Raw genomic sequence first — 13,900 nt, forward strand, 5'->3', positions numbered from 1 at the left:
CTCTCGATTTCAGTCTGCGTTGTTCTGAAAGGCCTTTTTAATACTGATAAATCTTATTCTAGAATGGTGCAGTAAAGCATTTGAGCTTAAAACTAGTCTATCTATCTATCTATCTATCTATCTATCTATCTATCTATCTATCTATCTATCTATCTATCTATCTATCTATCTATCTATCTATCTATCTATCTATCTATCTATATATTGGGAAAACAAACAGAATATAAAAGGACACTGTTTCTGTTTAAAATGGCAACGTGATCATATGTCCATAATAAAAGAAGGAATGAGTCACTTCTGAAAAGAAATACCAGTGAGTCAGCATCTCTCTCTCTCTCACAAACAGCCTGCAGATGATGAGTAAGGACCTATCGGTATCAAAAACCTGCTTTGATTCATGAATAATTGATCAAACACAAAGTAGCTACACTCACACAACATACATGCCCACTGCATAACAAGCATCAGCCTACAGGTGTCGTATGGAAGTTTCTCACTATAAAATGAGAAAGCAAAAGTACTTGAAAGTTTGAAAAGCCAACATATCCACCAGGTTGCCATAATTATGTTAGAAGAAAAACAATATCGGAAACAGAGTATGCGTGTGTCTGTTTCACACATGCGCATGCGCACTCCTGTCCTGTTAAGATTTCTGATGCAGCAGACAGCACGTCATCATTGAAGAGCTGCAACATTTTAAACTCTATCGATTAACATGTGCATGAGAGGGCAGGCAGAGCAATAAGTTTTAAATTCATGTCAGTGGTCTCTGGCAACACAGAGATGACTGAGCTGCTGAACTGCAGCAAGAGACGTGACACCGTCCAAATTCCTCCACTTAAGATAATGAAAATTGCAATTTGTCCTCTTAACAAGGGCAGTTCTAATTCAAAATCTGTTTGGATTTCCTGTAAGCACACGTCAGCTGGACTGGGTGATGTCGAGCACCGGTATACCAAAAACCTTTGGTCAAAACAACCTTCATATTGGCAGCTGGGAAACATAGTCAGAGAGAGAGAGAGAGTATGGCAAGCCATTTTAACATTATCACATTTTTTTTGCCACTGACTTCTATGATTTCTGTAGATCAGATATCACTTATTCACTTCTGAAAAGTATGTATTACAACTGTTACTGGCACCTATTCAGGTTTACTAAGTATTCATTAAGTATTATTAAAGCTACAAACTGAATTTTTTTCACCTCAAGGGGTCGCTAACCTCTTACAATAACAAAGGCGTAGATTTATGATGCAGTAAATGAGCCTGGAATCATGTTTTTTAACATGACTGTGGTATGAAGCAGGGCGCAATTGCTAATGAGAGACAGATATCAGCACCAAACGCAAGTCCCGCAGATATAAGGGAATAAGGACATTTCATTCTACCGAACTAACTTACCCGCAAGTGCTGAATTACTACTCACACAGGTCAGTTTATTTGACAAATTAAACTTGTGAGGTAACGCAACGCTGTTTCACTTAGTCTTACGTTACACTATCATACTAAACACTTGAGTGAGTTGAAAGTTATAATGTTATTCTATGTGTTACAGTAGTTTGTTGTCTGTATGAGACTAGAGACAGTATGAGACAGTAAGCTAGATCAACATTACAATAACATACGGATCAAATTCTAACATTTCATCATGTTGAGCTTAGGGGTGTCGCAATATACCGGTGTTGACGATAATCGTGATATTCAAAGCATGAAATATCGACATCGTTTAAATTTAGAGTGTGGCGATATACTGGTATTGGCGATAACCACGATGTTTAAAATGAATAGGACTGTTATGAGAACATGACACGTAAATACTCCAGCTCGAGTACCTGGTTGATGTCTCAGCTGTATTGCACCTGCTGACACCAATTAAAGAAGACGCAGCCCGGGCCGCGCAGCTACTCTGAGGAGAACGTCGTCTGAGCGAGAGAGTGAAACTCTCTGTCTACACCTGAAAAAAGTAGACATTTTCTAATCATTTTCTCTTTTTCACACCGGTTGTGCCATTCGGCGTCTGTCCGCGGCACCCAGCAACGGCTCTTGTTCAAAATCCTGCCTTGACACAGAGCGCCATTTACATAGTTTTTTATTAAATTTACATTATATTTGTCGCAAATCATCGTAAATGACTTCACCCTGTGCTGCAATGTACATTTAGTTTTACATTAATTTACAGAAATCAGCTGCTTGAATGAAAATTGCTGATGTTATCGGATTTTCAGGTGATATTCTCGGTTCATTCAGTTAATGGATGCTCTGAGGTAAAGTGTTCAGCTCACATACTCAGCAACTACTGTATTGTATTTAATTGTACAATCATAACATAGTAGGCCTACAGACATTATCTTAATTTCATAATCTCCTTAAACATAATAATACTGCTGGCCATAAACCGAGAAAGTGCGCGTCCGGTGTGCGATACCTCGAGTTGTCCTACACGCGACACGGCGCTGCAGAATGTGTAGCCACCAACCTTTTTACCCGTCTCCGTGTCCATCACCCTGCGGATTACGCATTTTTACAGAGAATACATTGCGATTATTTTATTAGTCATGGAATGGGAAACGTGACATTAACCTGTTAACAATGGGTTTCTGTGTTCATACATTTAATAAATGGTGATTATTAAGAACCATCTTATTTTTGTTTCAAAATGAGAAGGAAGGCTTGCTGCGCTACTGTGATTCCCAAACAATCCGGTGCAACCAGGGCAGGACAAGACAAGGCAGAAAAGGAAAATCGCCGGTGCAACACATAAATCTTCTTAGTAATCCATTTAGTTGAGGTACAAACCAGTGACTAACGTTTCGATGTAAAGTTACATCTTCATCAGAGTCCTTGGGAGTCCCTAGGACTCTGATGAAGATGTAACTTTACATCTTATTTTTGTATTTGCACTTGATTTTTTTGTTTGTACCCTTATGTTTGCTGGGTAAAAAAGAAAAACTATATAAACAAAGTAAAAATTAATTTGACTGATAACTACTAACCCCCCCCCCACCCCCCCTCCTATAGATTCCATAGATATCGCGATATATCGATATCGTGAATTATTTTGGCCACAATAACCGTGGTGTGAAAAATCTAACATCGTGACAGCCCTGAGCTAAATAACATTGATTTGTTTTATGTACATTTGCTCACCTGTCTGATAAAGTACATGCAGGAGTGGCGTCTCTGTAAAGTTAGTCGTGGACGTTGAGCTCTCGGCATCTCGAAAACGCCACGGCGATATTTATCCTCGTTTTATTTCTCCCTTTGTCCCAAAGTCTGCTTGCCATGGTCCGTAATGTTTAAACGAAACAACAACAGCGTGAGCGTGCCGCTAGTGAAAGCCGCATTCTACAACCAAATTAACTCCCGAAAAATGCAGGTAGTGGCAACCGCATTTACAATACCTCTACACAGTGTAGGCTACATGGAAGTGAACTAAACAAAGTTGTTAATGACGTATTTAAACGTGCATCGGAAATGTGTCTTTCTTCTGTATGTGTGCGGTCCAACAAATGAGGGGTCCAGAGTGATTTTGCCAGCCCTTTTACTCACTCTGGATGAGTACAGTTCTTGTAGAGTGGGCAGGGGTGTACCGATGATTTTCTCAGCAGTAAAGGGGTTTAGTTAAAATTGCAGAACATAATGATTATTTTGGTCGCTGTAATATACTCAAAAATAGCGGATACCAAACACGTGAGACGCCAGAACTTTGCAATGCTTACCATGCTGTCAATCATGCAATTTCGGGAGTGAGTCCCATACACACAGAACAATAATTTAGGGGATTCACTCCTGTATTTAAATGAGGTTGTCACTCCTGAAATTTAACAGTGTGTAGGCTACGTGGCCTAAGTGAAGTTGGAGCATTCCTGATTATCCCCCTTGACAGCAGTGAACAGTTAATAGTGAAACTAAATAACACCTTGTCCTAACCAGACTCGATGCGATAAGACAATTCTGTCCACCACACTAGACGCGACGCAACTGCCAGATGCGTCAAAATCACTCAAAACCCACAGCCAATCGGAACAGCGTGTTGGCGGGCTCTCGCGGCAAGTGCACAGCACCAGAGAGTCATCTTGACCGCACCCGCAAGTAATGATAGGCTACATAATCAATGATATTTTAATGATATTTTATTGATACTTTAAATTATATTTAAGGTCACATTACTGGCTTTTAACATTAAAAATATAGCACATAAACAGTAGCTAACTGATTATCATTGCCACACTTTCTGTACATTCACACCGCCGCAGACTTGAACTTCCAACCCAGCAAACAAATTTAGGTTCTGGGAACGTTCTGGGAACGTTAGTTTTTGGTTCCCAGAACGTTCCTAGAACTTTCCCTTAACGTTAGGGGAACGTTCCCGGAACGTTTTCCTTACGTTATAAAAATGGAACCTAAAAATAACCTACATGGAACGTTCCTATAACGTTCTTGTTTGGTTCCCAAAAAAATAACCTCATGGGACCATTCGGGAACGTTAGGGGAACGTTCTGTGTTTGCTGGGAAAGCTGCCGGAAGTCTTTCATTTTCAATGGAAGCTGGCTTCTCTCAGCTGCAAGGAGCGTCAAATCCATCGGCGTCACATTTTGGGCGTTTTGAGTGTCAATCAGTAAGTTGAAAGGAGCTCAACTTTATGGTAATAAGCTATGACGCAGTTCAGCGGCAAGCAGTGGCAACGGCAGCAACCAATCGGAATATAGACGTACTTCGCGCAGGCTGATTCTGGAGAAACATACGATATAAACTTTCGTTCCTACCAAAACATTAGTTCCGAGAAAATGGAGGAGAAGCTAATCATCACCGTTGCTGGGTTTCCTATCATTTATGATATGACGTTGTTTGCATATAGATAACGGTCCTGGAGGGTGTCATGAACCCAAAATCTCAGAGTCCGACGTCTTCTCCGCAAATACAATACAGCAGCACCAAACACAACAACTTCGCAATGACCCATAATGATCCAGTGATACACATTTGAGGATGAGCACAAGTTTTATTGGAAATATTTACGAACGCTCGTTACATTTTTTTTTCCAAATGTGACCAAAACGGTTATAAAAATGCTATCATTATAAAAGGTTTCTAGTTTCAATGTATTGCTTGTTTTTTCTGTTAACATTTCATGTTGTGACACTTCTCGTCTCTGGAACATAGAATGCTGCTATGTCAGGGCGGCCAAAGCGTCAACAAGCTTCCCTGTAGGCCTACTTTTTGACAAGCGTCCTTGACAGGGCGGCCAGAGCTTCTTTGCCGCTCTAGTCGGCGGCGGTGTAGCTACATACAGCTTGTGTTTGTTGTTCCAGCCACCATGTCTCAGAAAAATTGAAACCATTTCTAAAAGGACAAAAACTCTGATTAACATGGAAAAGATAGCCTACCTTTTATCACGCGTCGTGGCTTCGCGTCTCCGTGTCTCGTGTAGTTAGGACACGGTGTAATACTAATGCCTATTGGATTCATCAATTAAAAATATAGCTTCTAGTAACACAAATAGATCTATTTAAAGGATTAAATGTTAAAATGGCTTGCCATACAGAGTGGGGGCTGGGGGTAGAGATAGAGAGAGAAAGAGAGAGACACTTGAAGACGCACTGTCAGTTGTGGATCAGTCATATTAATGTACGGACACACGCACACTCTCAGACAGAATGGATCACGCTTGGTTTCTATATACAGTCCTGCTTTTATTCGCCTTACCTGGAGGTAAGAACTTACATTTTCAGTTAAGATAGGCTATAAAATGGCGTTTTAATAACCGATTTTTTTACTTTTCAAAATATGTTGCATTCCCCCCAAAAAAAATGTTGGCTCCGCAATTCCTATTTGTAGGCTATGAGTTAATTATGAGTAGATTATTAGGCTGATAACAGGGAATTATCCAATTGTTTTGACAACAGACGATGACCGTTAAGAGTTATGTTTTTGTCCATCTGTTAATGTAGGCTAGCTACTGTCGATACTTACAGTTACGCGCTATCAATTGAATTATTGATTTATTTAGGCTGTCTAGATAGCTATTGATTCATTTAATTAGTCAATTATTAATTTATTAAGACATTAAAGGACAAGTTCGGTATTTTACACTTAAAGCCCTGTTTTAAGATCGTTTCTGGTGAAATAGAATGGTTACGATTGAAATTTGGACAAATGCTGATGTCCCGAGAATTTTCAGTTTCTGTGTTAGCATGCCCCCCCCCCCCACACCTACAAAATGGTTTCATAGGGGGCACTGGAGCAATCATTCATAAACGCATTAAAGTTCAGTTTACAAAGACGTGTTTTGTTTACAAATTACTTTGTGCTAATAAAGAAACTCGGGACAGCAGCATTTGTCCAAATTTCAATCTTAACCATTCTATTTCATCAACGATCTTAAAACAGGGCTTTAAGTGTAAAATATCGAACTTGTCCTTTAAGTTATGTCAAGTTAACTCGCACAAAGGGCGAATCCTCAAGTGTTGTAAATAGTATCAATAATAGTGTCAATAATTAATTAGCGTGTAATTAGAGTCGCGTAGCTACTTTAAATAAAGTAGCGCAAAAGCAATCGGTTACTAATAAAACTAGCTACTGTCAACGTAATGACCAAAACTGAGTTATTAAGTTACAGGCCTAGTCACAAACTGTTCTCAACTAACGGTCGGTTTGCTCTTTCCTGGTCGAGATAATCGGATAGATTATAGCTGCAAGCAACAATATGAGAAGAAGGTTCACGTACAGGTGTCTAGTGTTTTTATATAGGAGCCTATAGGTGAGCCTATTTTTCATTTTAATTGAAAATAGTAAACATGGCAATAATTTTAAAAACTGTTCCAGTGTTTAGTTACAGTTCTTTATTTGTACACAAAGACGTAGGCCTACTGTTATTGTCTGTATATGTGTGCATATTTCTATTGCATATTTTTTTATATTAGGCTACTTTTAACTCAATCCCCTATTTCAGTAATAGCCTAATTTTCTCAGGCTGCCAACCCTCGAACACCAGTAAAAAATAACATTCATTGTCATTAGGACACTTTGTAAACACATGGTCAATGTAATTTAAAGTATTAGGCTATAGGCCTATTACTCAGAAAACATGCCCAGACCATTTAAGAATCTTCAGAATGCCGTTGCCGTGCATGTTAATGTTGCTTTGATAAATTCTGTTAGCCTTGTCTTCTGGTTTGTTGTCATAGTCGCACTTCTGTGTGTGTGTGTATGTGCGCGCGCGCGTGCGCGCGTGTGCCTGTGTCCCGCGTGGTGATTAATGTTCTAATCTAGCGGGAAAGCTTTGTAGGCTACTGTATCTTCGGCTATCCTGAGAAAATTGCATACCTTAGTCACTAATGCACCCGTACTTGTTTCGTATAACGTTTGATTCATCTGGACAGTAGCCTACATGGTGAAGTAACAGATTGATCATCATGATGAAGTAACAGATTAGTCATCGTGTTGCGGATAATGGGGAGAAGGCAGCGCTTAAATGTTTAATGTGAGGGCATCAAAAATAAGAATGTTTGGATAGCCTATATCTCAAAAATGTAAAAAAAAAAATGTCAATTAATTAAATATATTAAATTAAAATTGTATGCTTGCATGAAGAAAACGCCTATTTTTATTAGCAAAAATCATTCTCACTGAAATTCAAAATATTATTTACAATGTAGGTCTAAGTATTTAAAGATCAAATTCTTTGTTGACATAAATTACCATTTAAAGTTTGGGGTTAGATTTTTCAGTGAGATTTTGTTTTTAAAGAAATTAATACTTTTATTCAGCAAGCACACAATAAATTGTTCAAAAGTGCTAGCAAAGACATTTGTAATATTACATAAGATTTTTATTTCAAATAAATACTGTTTCTTTAAAACTTTACACTTTGCACTTTTTTGGGGTACTTTGCACAAACTTACATTTGAAATTAAGGAATAAATTAAAAATATAGGCCTATTTAGAATAGCCTATATATTTAAATAGAAAACGGTCATTTTAAATTCTAAACAAATTTCACAATATTACTGTTTTTACTATATTTTGATCAAATAGATACAGCCTTGGTGAGCATGAGGCTTCTTTCATTAAAAAAATTAATAAATAAACTTTTGAACCATAGTGTAGGCTAAATTAGAAATAATCATTGGTAATATTTTTTTTAGATAATGAAGTTATTGCACAGAGGAATGTGTACATAATTGACATAAAAAAACATGTATTAAAATATATATTTTTAAATGTTAATAATCTAAACATTTACTTAATGCTAAATATAATTTCTTCTCTCTTAGTTTGTTTTTTCATGGCACAGATCCAGGAGTTTTTTTTTATTCTGTTTGTCATAATGAAAATGTTCAGAGCAGATAAATCAGCTGTGGGTTTAAGCTTTTAAAGAATTATCACAGTGCACCATGTCTACCATAGAGACCTTCTCACCTTCCTAAGGTTTGTTGACTGCCAACAAAGTGATGTATTAACTGATTGCAGGATGCTGCTGTTGATTAGACCTGACTTGGTATGCACAGTGAACATAATGATGTGTGTTTGTATTCCAGGATGGTTTAAACCTGTTATCACTCCCGATGCCCCTCATCTGGTGATACTTAAAGGTGGACAACTGGAACTCCGTTGTCATGACGATGCAGAGGCAAGCATGGGCATGGTGCAATGGCTGCGGGAAAAAGGTCGGAAAATCGATGGAGAGCTAAAGGAAGACGGATACAGTGTCATCCTTCTCACCTCCACACAGATACAGCATATGGGCCGTTACACCTGTGAGAACACACAAACCGGAGAGAACAGCTCTATCTATGTCTACGTGAAAGGTCTGAATATGCATGTTTACTCAGTTCTTTTTGATTCCTAGGGGGTTTATTTGTTCTTTTGGCCTCAATTCCCACACTTCGCTGTTGAAGGAGTATTAAAACTTGAATAGGTCTTTTGTAAAAGCACAAATGCATGTCCTTAAGCTGTGTACTCAAACCCCACCTTAGTGTGGATGTGGTTTAATTTCTTTTAATTGTATTATTGTTAACTGCTATTGAAGGATGTAGGTATTTCAAAAGCCGAATTGTGTGATAATCCTCTTGCACACACTCATTTTTTTTTTTTTACTATTTCCTCATAGACAAGTCCTTCCAGTGTTTAATGTAACGCCCCTTGTTTTGCATTCACTTTTTTTCTTCACTTTTCTTCCTTATGTTTACTTTTGTTTTTTTCATATCTTTTGTGCCCTTTCTCATCACTCTCTGTTTTCTATCTAAAATGTCTCACTTTTTTGGCAGATTTGAGGAACGCTTTTGTGCAATCCATGGTGACTGGGCTTCTGGTGAGGGAAGGAGGGGATTGCACTATTCCTTGTTTAGTAACCGATCCAGCTGTCAATCACCTGTCCCTGTTGACCTGTGCTGGCACAGCCTTACCAGCTGGTCTCACCTACATCACACACCCTCAGAGAGGGATCACCATAAGAAACGTCTCCAAAGCCTTTGATGGCTGCTACATCTGTGCAGGGGAGATGGATGAAAAACCTGTGAAATCAAGCCATTATAACTTGGATGTGCGGCTAGGTGTGTGTGTGTATGTCTGTGTTAGAGCAGTGGTTCTTAAAGGGGTAGCTTTCATTTAATCACCCAAATCATTCTAAATCTGTATGCATGTATTTTTTCCCTGTGGAACAGGTAGAATATATTCTGAAAAAGTCTATCTTTTTTTGTCTATAAAATGAAAGTGAATGGAGCCCAATGTTATTATAAGGCCGGGACACGCCAAGCCAATTGGCAGCCGGGCAATGTCGGGCCATTTTTGAGCATCCGTCGGCTTAGTTTTTTTTGGTGTGTTCTGCATCGTCAGTGTTTGGGGTAACTCATTGCAAGTAGCTTGAGTTACTTAATCAGATTACTTTTTTCAAATAACAAGCATTTTATTGCTGAAGTAAGCGTGTTGAACTGTTGAACAGCTGAAAAGTGCTTTTGAACTGCATCCTCTACTGTACAGGCGTGAATTTGTATGTCTTTCAGCCTGAAGCTTATTCAGTTCACTTTTAGTGTAAAAGGGCCATTACATATGCCAAAAATAGAGCTTTTTATTGTTATTAAAAAACAAACAAATAAGCCCAGCCCATGTTAGAAAAAAGTAAAGGAAAAGTAATGTAACGCATTACTTTCCATAAAAAGTTAGGTAACGCAAGTAGTTACTTTTTTAGGGAGTAACTCAATATTGTAATGCATTACTTTTAAAAGTAACTTTCCCCAACACTGCACACCGTTGGCTCTAGTCGGACGCCGTTTGGGTTTTTTTCGGCCGATTCAGCATGTTGATTGGGCGTCAGTGAGAGAGAGAACTCTGATTGGCTGTTCAGCTCAGCAACCAATCAGTGCACAAGAATAACAACGCAAAGTGATGAAAGCGAGCAAAGAAGTCAAGATGGTACAGACAGAAGGCTGTTATAATTTTACGTAATCTTACCTGATCATTCAGATGCACGCATATTTTCATAATAACATGAGATCAGCGTGATTGATATTCACAATGGTAAGCAAGCACTGCTTTCTTTACGGTTTGTAATTGTATATCTGCAGTCCTAGTTTCGGTTTCGGTTCCACATCTTTAATGTCGGCTTGGTGTATTTATTAAAATATCTTCTTTTGTGTTCTTTGTGAGGAAAGTTATATATGTTTGAAATGATGTGAGTGTAAGCAAACGATGATAGGATTTTTATTTTTGGGTGAACTATCCCTATAACTAGTTTTGCTTGTTGATTTTACATTGGACATTAAAAAGCGACCAATTAAAGTTCTAAAATTGTTTATTGTACAAAAGTAAACGAAAATGTGGGAAATATGGGAAATGTTTTCTCTCTTCTATATTATGCTTATCTAATTAGACGTGATTATATGATTATGTGCCTTTTCCCCTTTGCAATTCGATATGTGAGAACCACTTTGTTAGATGGAAAGAGTTTGAGAGAGTTGATAAAGAGAATGATTAACTTTCAGCAGTGGACACACATGAATGTGAAAGTTTGGAATTATTAAGATTTTTGAAATGTTTTTGAAAAAAGTCTTAAATGCTCACCAAGTCTACATTTGTTTAATCTAAAATACAGTAAAACAGTAATATTTAAAAAAAAATCAAAATGTAATTTTTACTGTGATGTAAAGCTGAATTTTATGAAAACCAGATATCATTCTAATATGCTGATTTGGTGTTCAAGAAAGATTTCTTATTTTCATCAATCATTTTTCAAGATTTTTGAATAAGAAATAAATAAAATAATTCAGCAAGAACACATACAATTGATCAAAAGTGACAGTAAAGACATTTATAATGTTACAAAGGATTTATATTCAAAGAAATGCTGTTCATTGTACTTTCTATTCTTCAAAGTATAGAAAATTATAAAAAAAAAAAAGTATAATTAAATGTTGTAAATTGTAATAATATTTCACAGTATTACTGTTTTACTGTATTTTTGATCAAATACTGTACATGCAAGCCTTGGTGAACATAAAAGATGTCTTTCAAAAACATAAAACTTCTGACAGTAGTGTATCATTGTCATATTATATAATTACATATATCTCAATATGTCTATGCTTTATTGCATATTTATTGTTTTTGTGATACAGTCCCGGAGACAGTGCCAGTGATCAGCCTATCCAGAATGGAAAATGTGATTCTGATCCAGGATCAGAAGTTTGAGCTCACCTGTAGCAGCATCAACATCAACCATGATTTCCACCTGAACTGGAGTATCCCTTCGGAATCGGTTAGATCCACACACCTGTTGCATATCTTAGATTGCTTACTGTAAGCACAGTACTTAACCTGGTATAATGTTGTCAATAATGATTTAGACCGCAAAGGAAAAAACTAACTCTAACGTCCAGCCTGGTTCTCGAGGATATCTGCGCTCAGCAACACTGAAGTTCAATTCTGTGAAGATGAATGACTCAGGAGTCTATCAATGTAATGCGAAGAATGAGAAGGGTGTCTCCATGGCAACTGTCAATTTGGAGGTTTACGGTAAGAAATGTGACATTAAGCTGTATCTTCTAAATAATATTGACTTTACCCAGAGAGCAAAAAGGGCAAGACTTGTAGTAACACGAAAGGGCTAAATTGTAACACTCAATACGACGATTTTTCAATGTTGATATAGAAGTCTCGCCTTTAAGTTGATAGATGCATGGGTTTTATTTTGACCCAGCATCTTTAAATCTTGGCCTTTTCAGCAAAAGACACGACCCTGGCTAAACAACGGATCATCTGTTTATGTGTGTATTTGTGGCAGAGCGTGGTTTCATTAACCTTACAGAGGGAGAGGACAGTGTGGTGGAGGTGCGAGAGGGAGAGAGTCTGACCCTCAGCGTGGAGATGACTTCATACCCCAAACCCTCTGAAATATACTGGTCGTATAACAACCAACAGCTCAAAAACACATCCGAGCACGTCATTACACTACACAACCAACAGTACAGGTACACATACCTGCACATATACACACACACAGTACAATTCTGTGGTAACTCCACCAGTGTTTTTATACACAAAACTTTGATCCTATCTTATTGCTACTGGTTATTTAAAGCTACTATATTAAAAGCCAAAACCATTATATGAGCACTTGACAAGACATTTATTTTTATTTTTCCTCACAGAAAACACCAATAATTTTATCTTAAATTTTAATAATTCGGATAGGCGGCAAATAACAGATTTCGTCAATAAACATAAAATTATCTATTACAATTATATTGTGGTATTATATTATTATTATTACTATTTTTATCAAAATTGTCCTACCTCATCACGAACTGTGGAATAGATACAAAAAAATGTATCACTGAAATTATTATTATTTCAAATATTATGATTATATTTATTATATTATTATAATTATTATTATATATATTTTTAAATATTATTGGCATTATTTAATTGGGGCCTACTTTCAAATATGACTGGCCATACAAATATACATATTACCCCCATTTTTATTTTTTAAAACAACTTGTGAAGTGACTCAATAAATTAATATCTAATTGACCAAACTCTTGGAAATATTTGAAAATGTTCCAACAAAAAGTAAATACATTTTTACGCTTGTAAGTTAGGAGAATTGTACCTCCAAATATTAATAAAATTTGTGTTATTTGTATAAACTATTAAATACAACTTTTTAACCACAATTTAAAAAAGTTCCTGTCCATTGGTTAACTACGTGTGTCCATTAATTTTACAATTAGCATTAGTGACCTAATTTCAAACATTCATATGTGAATCTTTAACAGACATTGAGTGTCGTTCGTCTGAATTTTGCAGGTTCATCAGTGAACTGAGGCTGGTTCGAATTCATGGATCAGAGGGCGGGATCTACACTTTCTCAGCCAATCACAAATATGCATCTGTCAATCAGTCATTCGTCGTCCATGTTATGTGTGAGTTCAGAGGATTGAGAGGATTTTAGTCATCAAATTTGCCAGATTACCTCAATTTCTCGATTTTAATAGAGTCTTTATATAAACACAGTAAATCTCTCATTCAGGTAAACCAGTGATAGTTTCCCAGGAGGGGCCGGTTGATGGACAGGTGCGGTGTGTTGCTTCAGGATATCCTGTCCCCAAAATATCTTGGTATTACTGCGAGCAGCCACATACACGGTATGACACACACACACACACATAAGCCACTCGCACTCAACAACCATGCAATAGCACACATGCTAACACTTTATGTTGATGGTCCATTTTAGACATTCTACTATCTATAGGTAACTATAAGTAACTACATGTCAACCAGCTCTCATTAGATTATTAGTAGACTGTCTGCTTAATATCTGCTAACACTTTATTTTGATGGTCCTCCAACAGACATTCTACTGACTATAAGTAACTTTGCAACTGCAGGTTAAC

At 37.2% G+C, this 13,900-nt stretch overlaps 1 protein-coding gene across 2 annotated transcripts in view; it reads left to right on the forward strand.

Moving 5' to 3' along the window:
* The window catches only part of kitb (KIT proto-oncogene, receptor tyrosine kinase b), a 57,381-nt gene that overhangs the window by 33,516 nt on the left and 9,965 nt on the right, over window positions 1-13,900 (forward strand). Inside the window, exons 1-8 of one of the 2 annotated variants that reach the window (XM_077204652.1) lie at window positions 5,536-5,711; window positions 8,540-8,809; window positions 9,269-9,553; window positions 11,615-11,754; window positions 11,843-12,011; window positions 12,280-12,466; window positions 13,311-13,426; window positions 13,534-13,648. In XM_077204652.1, coding sequence (XP_077060767.1) covers window positions 5,657-5,711; window positions 8,540-8,809; window positions 9,269-9,553; window positions 11,615-11,754; window positions 11,843-12,011; window positions 12,280-12,466; window positions 13,311-13,426; window positions 13,534-13,648 — 1,337 coding nt within the window. In that variant the 5' untranslated portion in view covers window positions 5,536-5,656. Of the gene's footprint in view, window positions 1-5,535; window positions 5,712-8,539; window positions 8,810-9,268; window positions 9,554-11,614; window positions 11,755-11,842; window positions 12,012-12,279; window positions 12,467-13,310; window positions 13,427-13,533; window positions 13,649-13,900 lie in introns of those variants that run through there. The other variant, XM_077204663.1, reaches the window with a different exon arrangement.

Source organism: Siphateles boraxobius, unplaced genomic scaffold (assembly GCF_051911475.1).
Source record: "Siphateles boraxobius isolate OS27281-9 unplaced genomic scaffold, OSU_SipBor_1 119, whole genome shotgun sequence".
In the NCBI taxonomy this organism is placed as follows: Eukaryota; Metazoa; Chordata; class Actinopteri; order Cypriniformes; family Leuciscidae; genus Siphateles; species Siphateles boraxobius.